Consider the following 19,618-nt stretch of genomic DNA (forward strand, 5'->3'; position numbering starts at 1 on the left):
TTATTTAAAAATGAATACATAATAAATTAATAAATAAAAACATTGCAATTACAGTTCAATGTGGAAATAAACTAAAAACATGGAAAAAAGTAGCAAATGAATAAATAAAAACAAATTCCTAAATAATAAATTAAATGTAAATATATAGAATTTCTTTCTTTTGCATTTATTTATTTTTACATTTTCATTTTTTCCAATTGATTTAGTTATTTCTACATTTATTTGTTTATTCATTTATTTCTGCGAATAATATAAATAAATAAATGTAGAAATCCTTGTATGAAATACATTTATTTACAAATAATGCGGAAATAAAAAACTTAATACATGAAAAATTCCCACATTTATTTATATTTATACATACATGTATTCATTTATTTCTACAAATATAAATTAATAAATGTAGAATGAAATCTAAAAAATAAATACATGTAGAAATGAATACATTAAATTAATTTATTAATGGTGAAAATAAACTAAATTCATTAAAAAATGTAGAAATGTATAAAAAATACTTAAATAAATGTGAAATATAGAATTTCAATTAATTTCTTTTCATTTATTTATATGCATATTTTATATATTCATTTATTTCTGCAGATACAAATACATGTAGAAGTCCATATGCAAATCAATTTAAAATAGAAAATAAAATAAAATAAATAAATAAAAAATAAATACATGAAAAATGTAAAAATATAGAATTTCCGTTTATTTTTTGCATTTATTTATGTACATATTTTATTTCTAACTACATTTATTAATTTATTTCTGCTCGAGTCATTTCTCGTCCTTCGTCCGTCTGCAGCTGAGTCTTAATGATCTCGTCGGGTTTCATCCTGTGAATCCGACTGAAGCTTTTCATTCGTTCGGCTCAGAGCTCTTTGATCATATTTAATATTTCACTCTTTCACTTTTAGAGTCGAAGCACTAAATGATTCCACTTAGTTGTGAGTTTGATTCCTCCTCATTCCATCCACCGTCTGCTTTTTCTTTCTGTACAGTTTAGTTTTTTACATCCACACATAGGGCATGTGTATGAAATATATACATATATAAATATAACTTTTCTAGACCTTTTTGTAGCTGGAAGAACGACGGTTTGGGTTCAGCTCACTGGATGTAAAGGAATGCTTTCGTGATTTGTGGATATGTCTAATAAATTCCTTTTTTTATATATATATTTGTAAATTTAATCTTAATGAGCGCTGCGACTCCCCCTGCTGGCAACCACGTTTATAATCTGGATCCTTTTTTTCTTTCTTTTTCTGTCTTCTGTTGCATTTTAAAGTTATTTTCGTTAATTTATTTTTCAATACAATATTAAACCAAACTCCTCCAACACACACAGCTGTCCGTCTCTCTTTATATCATGATGATAATAAACTTTATTTGTGTTTCTCTTTATTGCATTAAATGCAACACAAGATGCTTCGCAGTGAAAAGGGATGTAATGCATTGTGAATGCATCATGCGATTAAAAATGAAACCCACTGAAAAATTAAAAGTTTAAAAATTACAATTAATTTTAATGGGAAATATTGAAAATAACACTGAATGTTTTTAACTTTATTTTATAATGTTAAATAAGATGGAACATAAAACACTGAATAAAAAGTTTTTTTTTCAATTAATCATCAAAAATTAAATTAAAATAAACCAATTAAAAAGGTTTAATCTGGTTGAATGCCACAATCAATACAAAATAAGATGGAACATAAAACTAAATTAGAAAATGAATTGAATAAAAAAAAAATACAAAAATAAACATTTAATGCCTTGTAAATGTAAAATAAAATAAAAAATAAACCAATGAATGGTTTTCTTTAAGAAATTAACTTCATATTGCTGGAAAATAAACAGATTTTTTAATTTTATTAACTTTATATTGGCACTATAATGTTAAATAAGATTAAACAAACACTGAATAAAAAGTAAAAGATGTCATTCATCAAACATAAATAAAAATAAAATAAACCAATTTAAACAATGTATTTGTTTCTGTTTTAATTCCATGATTCATACAAAATGAGATGGAACATAATACCTTAAATAAAAAAACCTGAATAAGATAAATTGGAAATAATATAGAATATAAAACTAATTTGTAAAGTAAGATGAAACAAAACACAATAAAAATATATTTTTGTAATGCCTTAATATAAATTAATTTAAATATAAAGCACAGAAGATTGTTGTTTTTTTAAGAAATTATCTTCATATTAATAGAAAATAAAATAGAAAATACAGTTTTTTTAATTAAATGTATATTAACACTTTTTAACTATTTTATAATTAATAAGTTTAATTTTAAGAAATGCATTTTTTTTTATTCTACAGTTAATACAAAATAAGATGGAACATAAAACCGTATATATTTAAAAAGAAATAATTAAATTAATCGGGAAAAAAAATAGATTAAACATAAAACAGATTTTGAATTATGGCTATAATTATGGTAAAGTAAGATGAAACATAAATCACAATATAAAAAAAAACTTTTTAAATGCCATAATGTGAAATAATCATTTTTAAAAATAAAGCACTGAAGAATAATGCTTTTTAGACAAACTTACCTCATATTAATGGAAAACAAAATAGAAAAAACGGAATTTTGTAAAATAAGATGGAACATAAAAATAAAAAGTTGAAAATAACATCAGCCATATTTAATGGAAATAATTTATAAAATAAAAAAACTGAATAATAAAGTTTTTAAATATATATCTCTATACGAAAATAAATAAATCCAATTTTATTAAATATAAAATAAGATGGAATATAAAACACTGAATAATTACACCTTGAAAACTAACATTATATTAAAGCAATAGAAAAATATATAAAAACAAATATGGGAACAAAAAATGTGTACATTGTGAATTATTTTACTTTTAGGCGATTTATGAAAAAACGATTTAGATCGTTCCTACAAAATAAAAGCCTTCCGTGTGAGGCTCGGCAGGAAGCAGCTGAGGATGCTGGGAGATTTTCACCATGATGAAGATGAGGATGACGAGGAGGAGGAGCTCTGACGTCATGCTGTCTGTCCGCAGTGCCGCTGTGTGAAACAACAAACCAACAAACAGCTGGAAGGATTTTACTTTGACTCCTCTCCTCCTCCTCCTCCTCCTCCTTCTCTCCTCCTCCTCTCTTTGTCTCCATGCGGGTCTCTGTCCCGCACCGACGCGACCAGCGGGCCTTCCTGTAGCCGCCGCCCCGGCCTCCCTCTCCCTCCGGCCGGCCGGCGTGTGCTCGTAGCTCGGCCCCGCTCAGGGTGGCCCGGGTCCCGGGGAGAGATGCTGTAGAGCGGCCGGCGGAGGAGATGCCTCTCCCGGACTGAAGCGAGCAGAAAGCAGCGGAGGATCGCAGGAAGATGTCCGGCAGGAAGCCTCTGACCCCGGTGAGCGAGAGAGAGTCCGAGCAGGTCAGTCCGCCGGTTCTTACCGAGACTTCAGCATCCCGAAAACTGCTCCCTCAGTCCTGCTGCAGCTGCTGCGGTCAGCCGGAGCCGGGTTCAAAGGACGGGTGTCTCCTAGTGTCCCCTAGTCCCTAACTGTGTCTCCTTGTGTCCCCTAGTCCCCCACTGTGCCCCCTAGTCCCTCACTGTGTCTCGTAGTGTCTCCTAATGTCCCCTAGTCCCTCACTGTGTCTCCTCGTCTCTCATTGTGTCTCCTAGTCCCTCACTGTGTCTCCTAGGCTCTCATTGTGTCTCCTAGTTCCTCACTGTGTCTCTTAGTGTCTCCTAGTCCCTCATTGTGTCTCCTTGTGTCCCCTAGTCCTCATTGTGTCTCCTAGTGTCCCCTAATGTCCCCTAGTCTCTCAATATGTCTCCTAGTCTCTCACTGTATCTCCTTGTGTCCCCTAGTGTCTCCTATTCCCTCACTGTGATTCCAAGTGTCTCCTAGTGTCTTCTTGTGTCCCCTAGTGTCCCCTAATGACCCCTAGTATCTCACTATGTCTCCTAGTCTCTCACTGTGTCTTACTGTGGCTCCTAGTTTCCCCCAGTGTCTCCTAGTCCCTCACTGTATTTCCAAGTGTCCCCTAGTCTCTCACTGTGTCCCCTAGTCTCTCACTGTGTGTCCTAGTCCCTCACTGTGCCTCCTAGTCCCTCACTGTGTTCTTCTAGCCTTACTGAGTATTCTAATGTCTCACTTTGTCTCCTAGTCCCTCACTGTGTCTCCTAGTGTCTCACTGTGTCACCTAGTCCCTCACTATCTCTCACTGTGTCTCCAAGTGTCTCCTAGTCCTTGAACATGTCTCCTAGTCCCTCAATGTGTCTCATAGTCCTTAAACATGTCTCCTAATCCCTCAATGTGTCTCCTAGTCCTTGAACATGTCTCCTAGTCCCTCACTCTGTCTCCTAGTCCTTGAACATGTCTCCTAGTCCCTCAATGTGTCTCCTAGTCCTTGAACATGTCTCCTAGTCCCTCGCTGTGTCCGTATTTGAAATGTGGACTTGTCAGACCACTTTGTGTCTTTTATTTCCCTTTTACACAGCGTCCCATCTTTTTTGGAGTTAGGGATAAATTTTCTGACCTCCAGTCGTCCAGCAAAAGAAACATCACATCGAGACCAAGTCACATCGAGCATTAAAGAGTCTTGTTGTTGTCTTTGGCTGTTTGGATCTTTGGCTGTTTGGATCTTTGGCTGTCTGGTGCTGGTGGAGCTGGAGGTTTCTGGGTGGAGGCATCCTTGTTTTGTCAGTGAGGTGTCCATGTGTCTCCATGTTGTAACTTAAACATTAATGTAAACATATTAATGACCTGCAGACTGCTGCTCGTCATTATTCTTTTCGACAGAATGCTGCTTTCTGAAACAACTTGATGAAAGAATGTTAAATAGTGTATACGTACTGTATATGACCCATCAGTATCCCCGTGTCCCTCGTGGCGTCCAGCTCCTCGCCGTCTGTCCGTCCTCAGACGCTCAGGCGCTCCGGCTGTCTGCTGACTATTGATTGTTCCCAGAACACTGTGCAGGTTGTGATATCAGGAGCTCTCTGAGGTCTTCAGTCCTCCATGAGTCACTTTGACAATCCTGATGTGTGACTCGGTGGATGCACAGACTTACAGGACGTGGACGGACGGTCGGTGTCTCTAAGTCCCCGCCACCTTTTGAAATGGTCGATTTTGTCCCCATCTCTTTTAAACGCTTCAAACCGTAACATTTAGAAGCTTTTCTGAGCGAATCTCTTTGGTAGTGCTGCTGCTGGTGTTTTAGCACAAAGAAACATCAAACATGTTCTGGTAGAAAACCTGAAAATGGTTATAATACGTCCCCTTTAACACCAGATCATCTGTTGGAGCTGAGACGATGACGTCATGTTGTTCAGAGAGTCGAGTATCAGCAGGTGTAACCATAGAGCTGTGATCTCCTCCGGCGGGTTCAGATGCCGTCAGACTGGTTTCCATCAGCTACAGTTCCTCTGAGAGAAGAAAACACTTCACTCTGTTGTTACTGTCCGGACCGAAGCCCCCAATCAGTGCTGCCTGCATCCCTCCCAACCACAAATCACCAAAACTCCAGTTTATTGTAGACAGAATCTGTGAAAACAGATATTATCGTCAGAGTTTGAACTTTCCGACAGTCCTTGAATGGATCATCAGTTATAAAAAGTGAACAAAACTTGTGTTAAGAGAGGAGAGGACAGGAGAGGCTTTTTACACAGAGCAGAGAGGAGAGGAAAGGAGAGGCTTTTTACACAGAGCAGAGAGGAGAGGACAGGAGATTTTATAGTCGTTTTATGTCATTTCTTTGGTAATTTTGTGTCTTGTTGGCACTTGGAAACGTGTTTATATTTAAATTCCATTTTATTCACATTTTTAGAAAAAATAAGCTTTTTCTTTTTTTCTGATTTCTGTCATTGTAATATATATTATAGATTTATATAGATTTTATATATGTTGCACGATGTGAAAAACAAGGACACAGAAAGGAGGATGTAAAAATACAAACACAGGGAACACATATTTTTGTTGGGGTTCAGAGGGTTAAACAAACATGCTTTCCCCTTGTTTCCAGTATTTATGCTAAGCTAAGCTAACCAGCTCCTTCTATAGTGAAGAACTGGATTGTCTGTAGGTTCAGATTCTCCACTTGTTGGAAACAGTAAAGGTCCAAGTATGTTTCCCTGTGGCACGCCAGGCTGAGTTCCTCATCCAGCTCAGGATCATCTAAACCAGAGATCTCAAACTGATCCAGGAAAGGGCCCAGTGGCTGCAGGTTTTCATTCCAACCAAGCAGGAGCACACATGACTCCACTCATCTAATCACCTGAGCTATCTCCACTCGGTTGATTAGTCATATCAGGTGTGCTCTTGCTAGGTTGGAACAAAACCTGCAGCCACTTGGCCCTTTCCTGGATCAGTTTGAGACCTCTGATCTCAACGTTTATCATAAATTTGTTTGTCTGTTTGTTTGTTTTTCAGACGAAGACCTCAGATGGCCTCCCTGAGCCGCCGGCCCCGCCCACTAAGTCATCGAGTCGCCACAGTCTGCTGCCGAGTCGCAGCGCCGCGACATGCGCCGCAGACGAGCAGCCGCACGTCGGCAACTACCGCCTGCTGAAGACAATCGGCAAGGGCAACTTTGCCAAAGTCAAACTGGCCAAACATACTCTGACCGGCCGAGAGGTGAGCACACACCGAGACACTTTTACTGCCGAGAAACATGACTTATTCAGCGTCCCCGGCGGGCTGGGGGTTGGGAGGGCTAAACTACAGGAAGTCAGACTTTGGAGGTGAGCTGTGTATTTAGTAGAGGTGAGGGGAAAATCGATACAGCACAGTGTCGCGATATTTTGCGTGGCAATATTTTATTGATTCATGGCCGCCAAGTATCGATATCTAGCGTTCAGTATTTTCAGCGTTCGTTTTCTCCAGAGGACATAGTGGCTCACTGTTAGTAATCTCCTGGAGATCCTGGTATCATATAAACCAGAAGATGTAGGAATCTATAGGCTCCATGTGGTCAGGATATAGTGTTGGGAAGTTGTGGAAATAACACTGCAAAGTGTGCAAACTTTTTTTCTGTTTGATTCAGAAACATTTTTAGCAGGGAAGCTTGTCATTTGTGAAAGTTTGAGAAAATGCTGCAGTTGTTGTCGTCCATACATGTTTGATATCAGTTCAGTTCAGTTTGACTGAATACTTTGTTGGTCAGTCTGTGGGTTTGACTCTCATTGCGGAGAAATAAGAAGACTGAAGTGAGATGAATACACTGAGAATTTTCTCTGATTGGACAAAACAATTCTTGATTAAATTTAATTTTGTGGACACAAAATGCAGTTAAACAGTTAAAAATCTCAATATATTGTATCGATACTCACCATATTGCACAATGCTTAAAATTACAATAATATCATATTGTGACTCAAGTATCAGGATAAAATCGCATCGTGGAACTTTGAAGCAAAAAAAAAAGTGTCCTTAAAGAAAAAGTGAATCAGTGAGTTTCTATCAAATAAAGAAAGCTGCAGTAACGTCCTCTGGTCAGCAGTGTGATGTGATGTGTTGCTGTAGGCTGATCGTCAGTAACCAGGGGCCTCATGTATCAAAAAGTGAGTAGCTTTCATACTGAAAGATGGCGTACTCCCAAAACTAGAAAAGTACGTACGCAAACTCACCTCCACATGCTTACGCCAGGTTCAGCGCACCTTTCCTTCATAGAGCAGCCAGTGCGTATTGCGTGCCAAAATCATTTTTACGCATCAGTTTATAAGCCACACTTAACTTGTTGTCCCAATTAATCATCACCTACAGGATCCAATATGCACCACACCTGACTTATTCTGAAAGGATTTCCCACACACGTTTTTTCTCCAGGGAGAGGGATCTGTGTTCATGGATCACTGTGCACCTGCAGTGTTAACATCTCCATGTTAAACCAAAGGGGAAACAGTCGGCGATCGTAACTGTGAAAAATATATGCGCTCCATAATCAGAATCAGAAATACTTTATTGATCCCGGAGGGAAATTTGTATATATGTATAAAAAATAGTGTAAATGGCAAAATATGTAGACTATGTGAAATCTAAAATATGATAATGCATGAAAAAAAAAAATCTATCCCCTCATATTTAGAACAGGTTATTGAGGGTTTTCCTCCATTGTCTGAGAGCTATGAACTGTAAACACAAAGCCAGTTGTGTGTAGTTTGAGTGTAGATATGAAACATATTTTAAATGGAGCATAAAAGACAGTAGTTTCCGCCAATCAAAAGTTTGCGGTGCCACCGCACATTCTCATGGCAAGTTCACTTTTCATACATGTGGCGTGTGAGGGAAAAACAGCGTACGCAATGTTTTTGTGCGTACGCAGTGTTGATACATGAGGCCCCAGGAGGAGAAGAAGAGAGAAAATAATGACAACAACAACAATAACAGCAAGTCTTCAGAGGAAACAGCTGATCCGTCGAGTGATTAAATGTTCAGAACTTATTCAGAAAGTTTCCATCTCCTGTTGAGAACATTAACTGAAAAAGACAGTTAAAACAAGACGGGACCGTTTCCATTTAGCAGTAATGTGTTCTGAGTGATCAGCTCTCAGTCTGGCAGTAGCATGCGTCTCCACATGCGTCTTCCTCTTTTCATTTCTAACCGGCCGGTTCCAGTTTTTGCCCATACACGCCCGGTGTCTCCTCTCTTTCACTCGCTCACATGCTCGCTCCTGATTCACATATACCGGTAAAATAAATGTGATAGTATGAAAACACAACAGCAAGTGAGAAAAAAATAGATGAGCGAAAAACACGAGGTTTAAATATTTTAAAAAGAAAAACCCAAATGTCTGTGAGAGCGTCTGGGCCGTTCAGTGGACTGTGTACATGAGAGACAAGGCAGATGATCGCTGTTGTTCCATGTTTATCACAGCACAGCTCGCTCAATGATAGAAACATCGTTGATGATCTATAACGTTAACGATCAATTAATCAGTTAATCGATATGTTTTTATACATACTCCAGTATAAATAAAAACATGCATACATGGGCAAAATAAAAAATATATATACAGGACTATGCAAAAGCCTGTTTTGATAAGGGACACTTTTATTTTGAAAGGACAAAAAGAGACTTGATCCTGTTGATCGTTAAACTAACTCGGTGAGATTAAACTGTAAAGATAATATCAAGGAGTTCAATGTTTTATGTTTTAGCCCCTGAAGAGGCATGAGGTTAGTTTCCACAGTAATCTTCATATTTAAGTGTGTTTTGTGTTTAAATAAGTTTAGATAAAAAATAAGCTCAGTAATTCATTCATCATTATAAAAATCACAGATTGATTGGCAGGGGGCGGCAGGTGAGTAGGTGGTCCTTAATGTGGACAAGAGTCACAGACCGGGTCTCACGACTATCTGAATGTGGACACATAAACCACCTCCCAATGTGGTTTTTGAAATCCGATCTTCGTGGCCCTCATTTATCAAGCGAGCGTACGACAGAAAGTGAGCGTAAAGTGGGCGTACGATCATTTCTGCGCAAGCCTCGGCATTTATCAGTCTGGACGTGAGCGGAGGGTACGATCAGATCTCAGTCTGCTCCCAGCTCGTGTACGCAAATTTGAGTCAGCGTGAAGTCTACACGTCTGAGTCTGAGAATAGATCTTTGACTATTGTATCGATGCCTGGAGCTGATAAAACTCTGCCGTGTTTTGTTTTTAATGGTGACAAGCCAAAGAATGTTTAGGCTACATCATTTATTACTAAAACCTCATAAAAGATAAATACACCCTGCGACCGTGAAATTCTTTAAACGGAATACTAGCCGAGGATATTAAATGTTGTTGTCTTTTGCTATTTACTGTTATTCAGCTGGACACCGGAGCGTCAGCGTCTCCTCCATCAGCGGTTCTGGCTGAATAGAAACGTTTCCAATCAGCGCGCCACACACTCCTCTGACTGAGACATAATTATTACTAAATGTAAAGAAGTGAATAATATCTCTCCATCGTAATAATAACTATTTGGATATTATATATCTTATTAGGCTTTATATATCACAATGTATAAATGAGATAGTTGAATGGTCCACTGCTACTCTGCTGACAGCACCACTGATTTCCTTCCTTTTCACTTTTTATGCTGCCAAACAAAACCAGTTTGTTGTGTTGCAGCTGTTGTACGTCAGCGTTTCACTTTCTGCCTCTGAGAAATTCCTCTTCTTTTGGATTAAAACCTACTTTAAAACATTGTTTGCCTCCTTCAAACCAAAAAGCTGTGAAAACTTTTAAGTCTGTGCTCCAAATGTAAAATATTCACAGAACTTGTTTATAAGTTTATAACTATAAGTACTTTTATTTCATAAACCTCTGTCACTGCATATTTCTGTAATATGTCTATTTCCTCCTGTTGTTATTTGTGACGGTGCACTTTGCTAATACAGCTGACTTTAGGGGGAAAATCCTCTTTTTGGTTGTATTGCGCCATCTGAATCAGGTATATATATATATATATATATATATATATATATATATATATATATATATATATATATAATATTTATTAGGGCGTGGTATTTAAATTACGCTTGTTTCGAGCCGCCACATTTATCAACAGCCGATCACTTTTACGCTGTGATTGGAGAGATACGATTGTTTGATGAATCACACGTGAACCCTGTCGTAAGACGAAATATACACTCAGATCTGCACTCGTTTTTTATGCTCGTTTGATAAATGAGGGCCACTGCATCCTGACCATAGACTGTATATAAATAATGGACGTAGTCACTGTGATGTCACCCATTGGTTTGTGGACTGCCCGTTGGAAGCATCGAGTTCAGCGTTACACTTGTTCCCGTCTTGCGTCGCCATCTTGTTTCCGATACGGGGAGCACACCATATTTGGACTGTGGAGGAGCGAGAGGGATCTGATCACTGACTACACGCCTCTCTACACCTCAACCTGACTGAGAGAAGCCGCTGCTAATTCATGTTAGCATTAACTGGGATGTTAATTTTGGCTAGCAAAAAAATGTAATTTAATTTTGCGGGATCGGCGATCGGCCGATTCTTTTGTCAAACCGATCTTATCTACCTCGATAATAACCCCCCACCGGCGAAGCAGTGCTCCCAACTTGGTTGCTAAATTTAGCATCTTTTCAGACCCCCTTAGCAACTATTTTTTCAAGAAAGTGACTTGAGACAAATCCGGGGACTCCTTCTTACTCTTAACGAGCCAGAGGCCAGCTTGTTAAGAAAAGACGTCGTTAGCTGCAATTAGCTACAGTTAGCTCTGTAGCAGTACAGTGTGTATGTGTTGCTGCTGCAGGAGGTGTTCAGTTAGCGATCTCTGTTTGTTTACAACAAGCACCGGACACTCTATGCACAGTTAGCAATGCTGGTTAATTCACGATCACTATGTTTATGATCAGCAGAGACTCTGTGCATAATTAGCCATGCTGCTTTCAGCTGCTGATGTTGTGCACAGTTAACGATGGTGAAAACCAAACGTCACGGTTTGTTTCTTCTTCTTCAGTTTGGCATCGAGTCCGCCACACTGTATCATCAAATGCTACGCTGCCCCCCTGTGGAAGGCACCAGTAATACAACTTTTTTTTCTTCCAGATATGATGAACTATATTACAGATATTTTTGAATATTCGAATATTCGAAAATTGATGTCCATCCCTAGTTGTATGTATGTTGTACTATAACGAAACCGAAAACTCAGGACACTTTATTTATGGCTGCAGTTCTTTTGTTAGTTTGTCCCGTAAATTGTTGCTATTTATTTTAAGTTCAATATTTTATTAACTACCTCAGACATTGTGATTTCCTTTATTTGTTAAAGAAAAATACTGCGGTGTTATTGTTTTTTAATAAAATAAGATTCAAACATTGAAGGTGTATGCTGTGAGTTATAAAAAAATTAGTATCGGCCAAAATCGGAATCGGCAGGTCAGGCTTTTTAAAAATCGGTGATCCGTGATCGGCCAGAAAATTACAATCGGTGCACCCCTAAAATGTACGTTACTCACCTCAGAAAACTGAACGGAGACTCCTTGTAGTGTCTGTTAGTCCAACCAAACGCTGAACAAGACATTTTTAATGAATCATCAGTCATTAAGTGAAAATACAGTGAAAGGGTCAAAGTTATGAGATCAAACCGGTAAACGTCCTTTTTTATATCTATATAACGTTATATATAACTTTAATGACACGTTGCCGTGGATACGCATTGCTCTGCTTCTCTCCTGATGACGGCTTGCCTTGTTAGTGACCTGTCAATCAAAAGTAGCCACGCCCCAAATCATACCATTGTTCTATTTTCTTCTAAATAAGGCCCTTATTAGAACTATTAACATGAAATTGTCTTGATGAAGAGTTTTTACTAGTGATTGAGACCATAGTGTTGTCCTAAAAAAAAAATTCTGAGGTAATAAATCAAGTGAGAAGTTTTCAAATTTTGCATTGAAATTAATGGACAGATTTTTTTGCAGCCAAACTTAGCACCCCCTGCTGGAATTTTCGGTAGAATGCAGCTTAAGGCACTTCCTGGTTCGCCTCCTTGCTCAGACCCGGAGGTTGCCGCCTGGTCCTGACAGTGTTTTCACCTGTATTTAGAGCTGTCCACCTGTGTTCAGATCACTCAGACCACATGTTACTGCTAGATGGAAACAGGGTCAGAAACATCCCCTGACTGAAACAGGACTGTTGCTCCATGCTCCTCCTCTTTTCCCGGACACGGAGCGCAGGAGGTAAATGAGTATCTCTTTTTTGGGGGGGGAAATTGATTTTTTGGGCGCGAAGTATCAGCACCAACACTTCCCCGGAAATCACAGATGAACCGCTGCAGAACCTCCCTGAGAACCTTCCTGTTTTAAACGTTTCTCCAGTGTCCCAGTGATCCAGGAGCTGCTCAGAGATACTTTCCTAAATGCCCAGTGAGAGCTTCAAACGCCTTCAGTCAAGTATAAAAATGATGCTTATTTCCCCCTGATTGTATTTAGTTTTATGGCAGCGTGATCTCTGTTTCCAGCTGCTTCTTTCCTCACATATTTAGAATAATTCAAGTGACTCTCAGAGGGTCGGCGGGTTAAATCTGCTGGAAACTAAACACGTCAGGATGAATTATTAATGCTGCTGACATCAGCAGCTCCCCGAGATCAAACTGCATGTGTGTATGTGTGTGTGTGTGTGTGTGTGTGTGTTCTCCACTTATTTTAAGATTTGTCTCCTGACTCCGAGCCATCCAATCAGCCGCTCCTTGGCCTGGTTTTCCTGCTCTCTTGTTTTAATGTCATCGATCGTCTTTAAAGCATTTTTTTTTTTTTTTTTGGACCTGAGCCATAATAAAACTCCTGCTGACTCAGCATTTACCTCTAAAACACTTTCCATTTGTTTGAATGTTCATTTGACATATTTAAATTATTACCACAACAAAACATCGTTGTGACGCAGTGTTTGTGTGAAATTTCTGGAATTTTATTATTATTATTATTATTATATGATTTGTTTGGGTTTTTCATTGCAGGTTGCCATCAAGATCATCGATAAAACTCAACTGAACCCCACCAGCCTGCAGAAGGTCTGTCTGTCTGTCTCTCTCTCTGTCTGTCTGTGGCTGTATCCCAATGTCAAGGATCCTTCCTTCGTAGGATCCTTCCTTCAGAGTCGGGTCCTCCAGAGTCCAGGCCAGAATCCTTCCTGTCACTGTAATAACGCACAAATGGAGCAGCTTTTCGAGTGTGCAGGTGTGCGTCATTGTGTGATTGGACGTCCTGCTTAAATTCAGCGCCGCAATTTCAAAACCAGTTCACAACATGGATGTGGCTTTGGCATCAGCACTGGCAGAACGGCAGAAATATTTGTAGAAATGGAGTTTGAAAGGTTGAATCCCCACGATTTAGCAAGTAAAAGCCACAAGGTGGATTAAACCTGGATATTTCACTGATCCTGGCTGAATTTAGCCGCTACTTAGTTTCATAAAAGCAGCGACACATCGCCATGAAAATGTTTTCTGTGATTTTTTAAAAATTTTATTTTACAGTACAGTAGCCTACAATAACAGTTTTTTATTAATAAAAATAAAGGATAATCGCGGACTGTCGATCCCTGTTAACACAAGAAACAAATGTATAACTTTCTGAATGGTATGGCTACGTATACTTTGCACATAGTACGTCATCATTTGACGCATATTTATGAATTAACAATTAATAACTTTAGCTACTTTTCGACTAAGATGGCATCAATTAACCAGCAATGTATCAAGATGACGTTTATTATCTTTTAGCTGTCATTTTCATTCATTTTATACTGTCATTTGTTTATGTATATGTTTTGCTTGACTTTGAACACATGTTTTGTAAGTTATGTGAGAACATTCAGTGGAAACTGAAAATACTTATATATTTAAATTCATATTGCGCCGCCGGCGTCGCTGTTTCTTCGCTCGCCATTTTTAAATCTCCCGGAGGATACACACATGCATCCTTGGAATTTGGGCAGAAGAAGGACTCTGTCCTCTGGAGGATCCTGGACATTGGGACAGTCCTTCGGCGGATGTTGATGATGTAGTGTCCTTCAAATCCAGCCGTTTGAGCATCCTTCCTTGACATTAGGATACAGTCTGTCTGATGTTTTATCTATTCTTAATATTATTAAGAATATATACTGATATAAAATTGTTAAATCATTATTATAATCCTATGCTTTTTACTAACTGTAGTGGACATTAAATAATAATCCATCAACTCCTAAATAATTATGTTTTCTAATATTTTCATTCGTTAATCGTGTCTCGTCGTTTCTTCAGCTCTTCAGGGAGGTCAGTGTGATGAAGATCCTCAACCACCCCAACATCGGTCAGTCTGCTCCACCCCCTCTTCCTCCTGCTCCTCCTCCACCCCCTCTTCCTCCTGCTCCTCCTCCACCCCCTCTTCCTCCTACTCCACCTCCTCTTTCTCCTGCTCCTCCTCCACCTCCTCTTTCTCCTGCTCCTCCTCTTCCTCCTCCTCCTCCTGCTCTTCCTCCTCCTGCTCCTCCTCCCCCTCTTCCTCCTGCTCCTCCTCTTCCTTGTCCTGCTCCTCTTCCTCCTGCTCCTCCTCCTGTTCTTCTTCCTCTTCCTCCTCCTCCTGCTCTTCCTCCTACTTCCCTCCTCCTGCTCCTCCTCCACCTCCTCCCCCTCTTCCTCCTGCTCCTCCTCCTCTTCTTCCTACTCCTGCTCCTCCTCCTCTTCCTCCTGCTCCTCCTCATCCTCCTGCACCTCCTTCTTCTCCTCCTCTTCCTCCTGCTCTTCCTCCTCCTCCTGCTCCTCCTCCTTCTGCTCCGTCTCCACCTTCTCCTCCTCCTCTTCGTCCTGCTCTTCCACTTCCTCCTCCTGCTCCTCCTCCTCTTTCTCCTCCTCCTCCTCCTGCTCGACCTCCTCCTCCTGCTCCTCCTCCTCTTCTTCTTCCTCCTATTCTTCCTCCTGCTCACCCACCTCTTCCTGCTTCTCTTCCTGCTTCTCCTCCTCCTTCTCCTCCGGCTCCACCTTCTCCTCCTCCTCCTCCTCCTCCACTTCCTCCTGCTCTTCCTCCTCCTCCTGCTCCACCTTCTCTTCCATCTCCTCCTCCTCTTCCTCCTGCTCCTCTTCCTCCTCCTCCTGCTCCTCTCCCCTCCTCTCCTTCCTCCTCCTGCTCTTCCTCCTGCTCCTCCTCCTCCTCCTTCTTCTCCTCCATCTCCTCCTACTTCTCCTCCTCCTGCATGCTCACAATGTGGCAGCAGTAAAATGTTTCTCTTGTTTTTCAGTGAAACTGTTCGAGGTGATTGAGACGGAAAAAACTCTGTATCTGGTGATGGAGTATGCCAGCGGAGGTAAGACACGCTCACCTGTCTGTCTGTCTGTCTGTCTGTCTGTCTGTCTGTCTGTCTGTCTGTCTGTCTGTCTGTCTGTCTGTCTGTCTGACTGTCTGACTGACTGTCTGTCTATCTTTCAGGTGAGGTCTTTGACTACCTGGTGGCTCATGGACGGATGAAGGAGAAGGAGGCCAGAGCAAAGTTTCGTCAGGTGACTTTTACATCTTCCTACTGTCTGAGACTCAATTTCCCACAATGCACCATGTCCCTGCCAGCTGTTAGTGGTGTGTTTATCCAATGAGACATTCATGGACCATCAGAAAATTCAATCTCTGGCGATGATTGCCATTTCACTCTATGATGAATGGGGGATTTTTGGCAATTTAACATTTTATACAAAATAAAACATCCTTTTCAAACCCACCGACAAGATTCTAAAGGGTGGGACATTTCATCCACGCTTCTTCTCCTCTTTTTGTGATTTTTAATCTTTCTTCATTTTTTTCTTCTTTTCTACACTTTTCTTTTTCTTCTTTTCTTCATTTTTCCTTTCTTTTTTCTTCATTTTTCTCCTTGTTGTTATTTTCATCCTCTTTTTTTGTTTTCTTCACTTATCCCTTACTTCTTGTTTACTTTTTCCTCTTTCATCTTTTCTTCTTCATTGAAATTTTTTCTTCTTTTTTCTGTTTGTCTCAGATTGTGTCAGCAGTGGAGTACTGTCACCAGAAGAGGATCGTACACCGAGACCTCAAGGTACACACACACACACACACACACACTTACTTCTCTCACGTCTCTTATCGTCCAAAATAATCATACAAAGTTAGTAAGCATGATAATTCATACCATGTAGGGAATATTTATATTTTCTATAATATTTTCTATTAATTTATTGTATTATAATTATTTTATTTTATAGTGTGCTACATGTATTTTACAGAATACTATATTATTTTGTATATCCCATATCACATTATGCTGTATTATATTATGGTAATATGTTTTACAGGTTCGAGTATATTTATTTAAGTATTTATTATTATATTGTATTTATATTGTTATATTGTTGTTGTTTTTTTAATGAGCCCTTAACTGATGTAAAAAAAACTTTAATGTATCAGATGTTGTGCTTGCCTTGTAGTGTAATTGCTCCTGTGTAGTATTTCATTAAAAAAATGCTAACTTCCTATATGTACTTTACTGGATATATTCTGCATAAAGATGTTGTTTATCTGGATTTGTTTCTGCTGCTGCACCAGCCATGCTGATGAGGAGTAAAGCTGATGATTTGTGCAGTATTTTATTGGTTCGATCTCTAAAAACTGTGTCTCAGGCGGAGAACCTGCTGCTGGACGCCGACATGAACATTAAGATCGCAGACTTCGGCTTCAGTAACGAGTTCACGCTGGGCAGTAAGCTGGACACCTTCTGTGGCTCTCCTCCCTACGCTGCTCCTGAACTCTTCCAGGTGATCGCTTGGCCTCGCCCACCACACCTGCACAACAAACACCTGCTGATGTTTCCACATCGTCACAGTTATAATGCTCCATGAACCCTCCGAACCCCAAAAGTGTGATTTGGTTAAAAGATCACCATAATTACACCGTTTATCGTAGACAGAAACTGTAAAAACAGGCGTTATCGTCAGAATTTGAACTCTACGACCGTCTGTTACGACAGTTTCTGTTATAAAAAGTGACTAAAACTTGTCTTAAAATGTTGATATTTGTGTCAGAATCTCTTTATTCTACATGTGTCATTAGAACGTGTCCAAAAAAAAAGTAAAAATCTGTTTACACAGAGCAGAGAGGAGAGGACAGGAGAGGCTCGAAACATGACAATACGTACAATATGTGGAGAAAACTGGTTTTACAACATTCAGTGCACTTGGAAAAGTGTTAAATTAATTAATAAATTCTGTTTTATTCAAATATGAAATAATGAAAAATAATGTATCAGAGAGATTCAACTTTTTTTCTGATTTCTGTCATTCTAACTGTGTTATTCTGCACAAAGACATGTTTGAGTTGTTCTGATTGTGCCGATTCCTTAGAACTGCAGGACTTATAGATTTATAGAGATTTTATATGTTGTAGTGAAAGACAAGGACACGGAGAGGAAAATGTAAAAAGAGCAAAAAACACTCTCGTCTCGTTGGGGTTCAGAGGGTTCAGGAACCATTGACTCAGATCTTGAGCCTTAGCACCTGAGCACAGTCAGTGTGTTAGTTTGTAAAGCAGGGGCTGCTGGCTAATGCAGTTCTTTAACTCTGCAGGGGAAGAAGTACGACGGGCCGGAGGTGGACGTCTGGAGTCTGGGAGTGATTCTGTACACGCTGGTCAGCGGCTCGCTGCCCTTCGACGGACAGAACCTCAAGGTGTGGACAAAATAACAGAAACACCTGAGAGTAAAACAAAAACTACATCTAGTTAGTTTGCTGCTTAGTTTGTGAGTGGGTAAGTGAGTTAGTTAGTCTTAGTTAGTTAGTGTTAAGTCCAGTTTGATACAAACAATGAAAACACCAGAGAGTTTTACTGTACTCAACTGGCTGTTTACTGAATACTTTCGGTGCACCTACACAACAGGTCCGGGTAACCCCCAAGCCCCAACAATAGTTCCCTTTTATAGCACACCTCCCCTCTTAAGTAAGAATCCCCCTTTATCAAATTATTACATAAAATATGCTCTTACTGGTTAATATTTTACTCAGAACTGATAAACATCTCATAACTGAATATTCATTTCATTATATAAATATTAACTAATAAACATCTCATAACAGAATATTTAATAAATACATTTTTTCTGACAGACGCTCTGGAGGGCGTGACACTCTTCCTGAGGCTGTCACATAGGGGGTGTCGGTTGTGACTTCATGTTTGTGATTGTCTGTGTCATTGGTCACAACTGGCTGTGTGTTAGTGTTACTTGTCTCTGTGGCTGTTACAGTCTTCTCCAGTGACACCTGAGGTTCAGGCTGGTTCACTTTGTGCAGGTGTGTGCGATTTCTTCTGACCTGTCCCTCATCTGTGTTGATGATGTAAGACCTGGGAGTTGTAGCCTGCTGAAGAACTATGCCTTGTTTTTCCTCTCTTGGGAGCCACACATTCTGTCCAGACTGTAGAGGTGGCAATGGGCGGGCTCTGTGACGCAGGTTATAGCAGCGTTGTTGGTTCATCTTTGCCTGTGTCTCCGCCTTCCTGAATCCTCTGATGTTCGGCCACCTGGGTTGTAGGGTTGCTGGAAGTGATGTCACCGTTGTTCTTAGTTGTCTCCCCACGAGGAGTTGTGCGGGGGAGTAACCACATTACAGAGGTGTAGCTCGATATGACATCAGAGCTTTTAGTTTCTCTTCTCCTCCTCCTTTCCACAGTCCTTTAACAGTCGCCACTGCACACTCTGTCTCCCCGTTCGCCTGTGCGTATCTTGGGCTACTGGTAACGTCTGTAAACCCATATTCGGTGGAAAAGACTGAAGAGCTCAGAGCTGTATTGTGGTCAATTATCAGACACGACAGTTTCTGGTATCCCGTGGCGACTGAATGCTTCTTTCAGAGCTGCAATAACTGTTTTGGCGGAGGCGACATGGAGGTGGGGGTGGTCATCAACTCTCTCTGTGCTCCGCCCTGTGCTGTGAGCATACGTTGCATCTCTCCACCAGCTGGCCAATCAGTACGGACAGTCCCGGCCACCAGACAGACTGTCGATTCTTTGACCCCTCAGAAGCAGCTCTCCTGCCAGCGTGAGTGACTCTCTCTCGGGCCAGTATGCCACCAGCTCTGGAGGTAGAGCATGTTTCCCCAGCCACCCTGTGTTGCAGTACATCTTGAGTTTTTCAC

General features: G+C 40.0%; 1 protein-coding gene across 2 annotated transcripts in view; it reads left to right on the plus strand.

The window, feature by feature from the left end:
- The first annotated feature begins 2,963 nt into the window (after positions 1 to 2,963).
- Positions 2,964 to 19,618, plus strand: part of LOC131969583 (serine/threonine-protein kinase MARK1-like) — a 28,456-nt gene continuing 11,801 nt past the window's right edge. Inside the window, exons 1-9 of one of the 2 annotated variants that reach the window (XM_059330660.1) lie at positions 2,964 to 3,427; positions 6,432 to 6,635; positions 13,475 to 13,528; positions 14,759 to 14,807; positions 15,733 to 15,798; positions 15,921 to 15,991; positions 16,477 to 16,533; positions 17,114 to 17,248; positions 18,056 to 18,157. In XM_059330660.1, the coding sequence (XP_059186643.1) occupies positions 3,377 to 3,427; positions 6,432 to 6,635; positions 13,475 to 13,528; positions 14,759 to 14,807; positions 15,733 to 15,798; positions 15,921 to 15,991; positions 16,477 to 16,533; positions 17,114 to 17,248; positions 18,056 to 18,157 (789 nt within the window). In that variant the 5' untranslated portion in view covers positions 2,964 to 3,376. The remainder of the gene's footprint in view (positions 3,428 to 6,431; positions 6,636 to 13,474; positions 13,529 to 14,758; positions 14,808 to 15,732; positions 15,799 to 15,920; positions 15,992 to 16,476; positions 16,534 to 17,113; positions 17,249 to 18,055; positions 18,158 to 19,618) is intronic. The other variant, XM_059330666.1, reaches the window with a different exon arrangement.

The sequence above is a fragment of the Centropristis striata genome, chromosome 1, assembly GCF_030273125.1.
Source record: "Centropristis striata isolate RG_2023a ecotype Rhode Island chromosome 1, C.striata_1.0, whole genome shotgun sequence".
In the NCBI taxonomy this organism is placed as follows: domain Eukaryota; kingdom Metazoa; phylum Chordata; class Actinopteri; order Perciformes; family Serranidae; genus Centropristis; species Centropristis striata.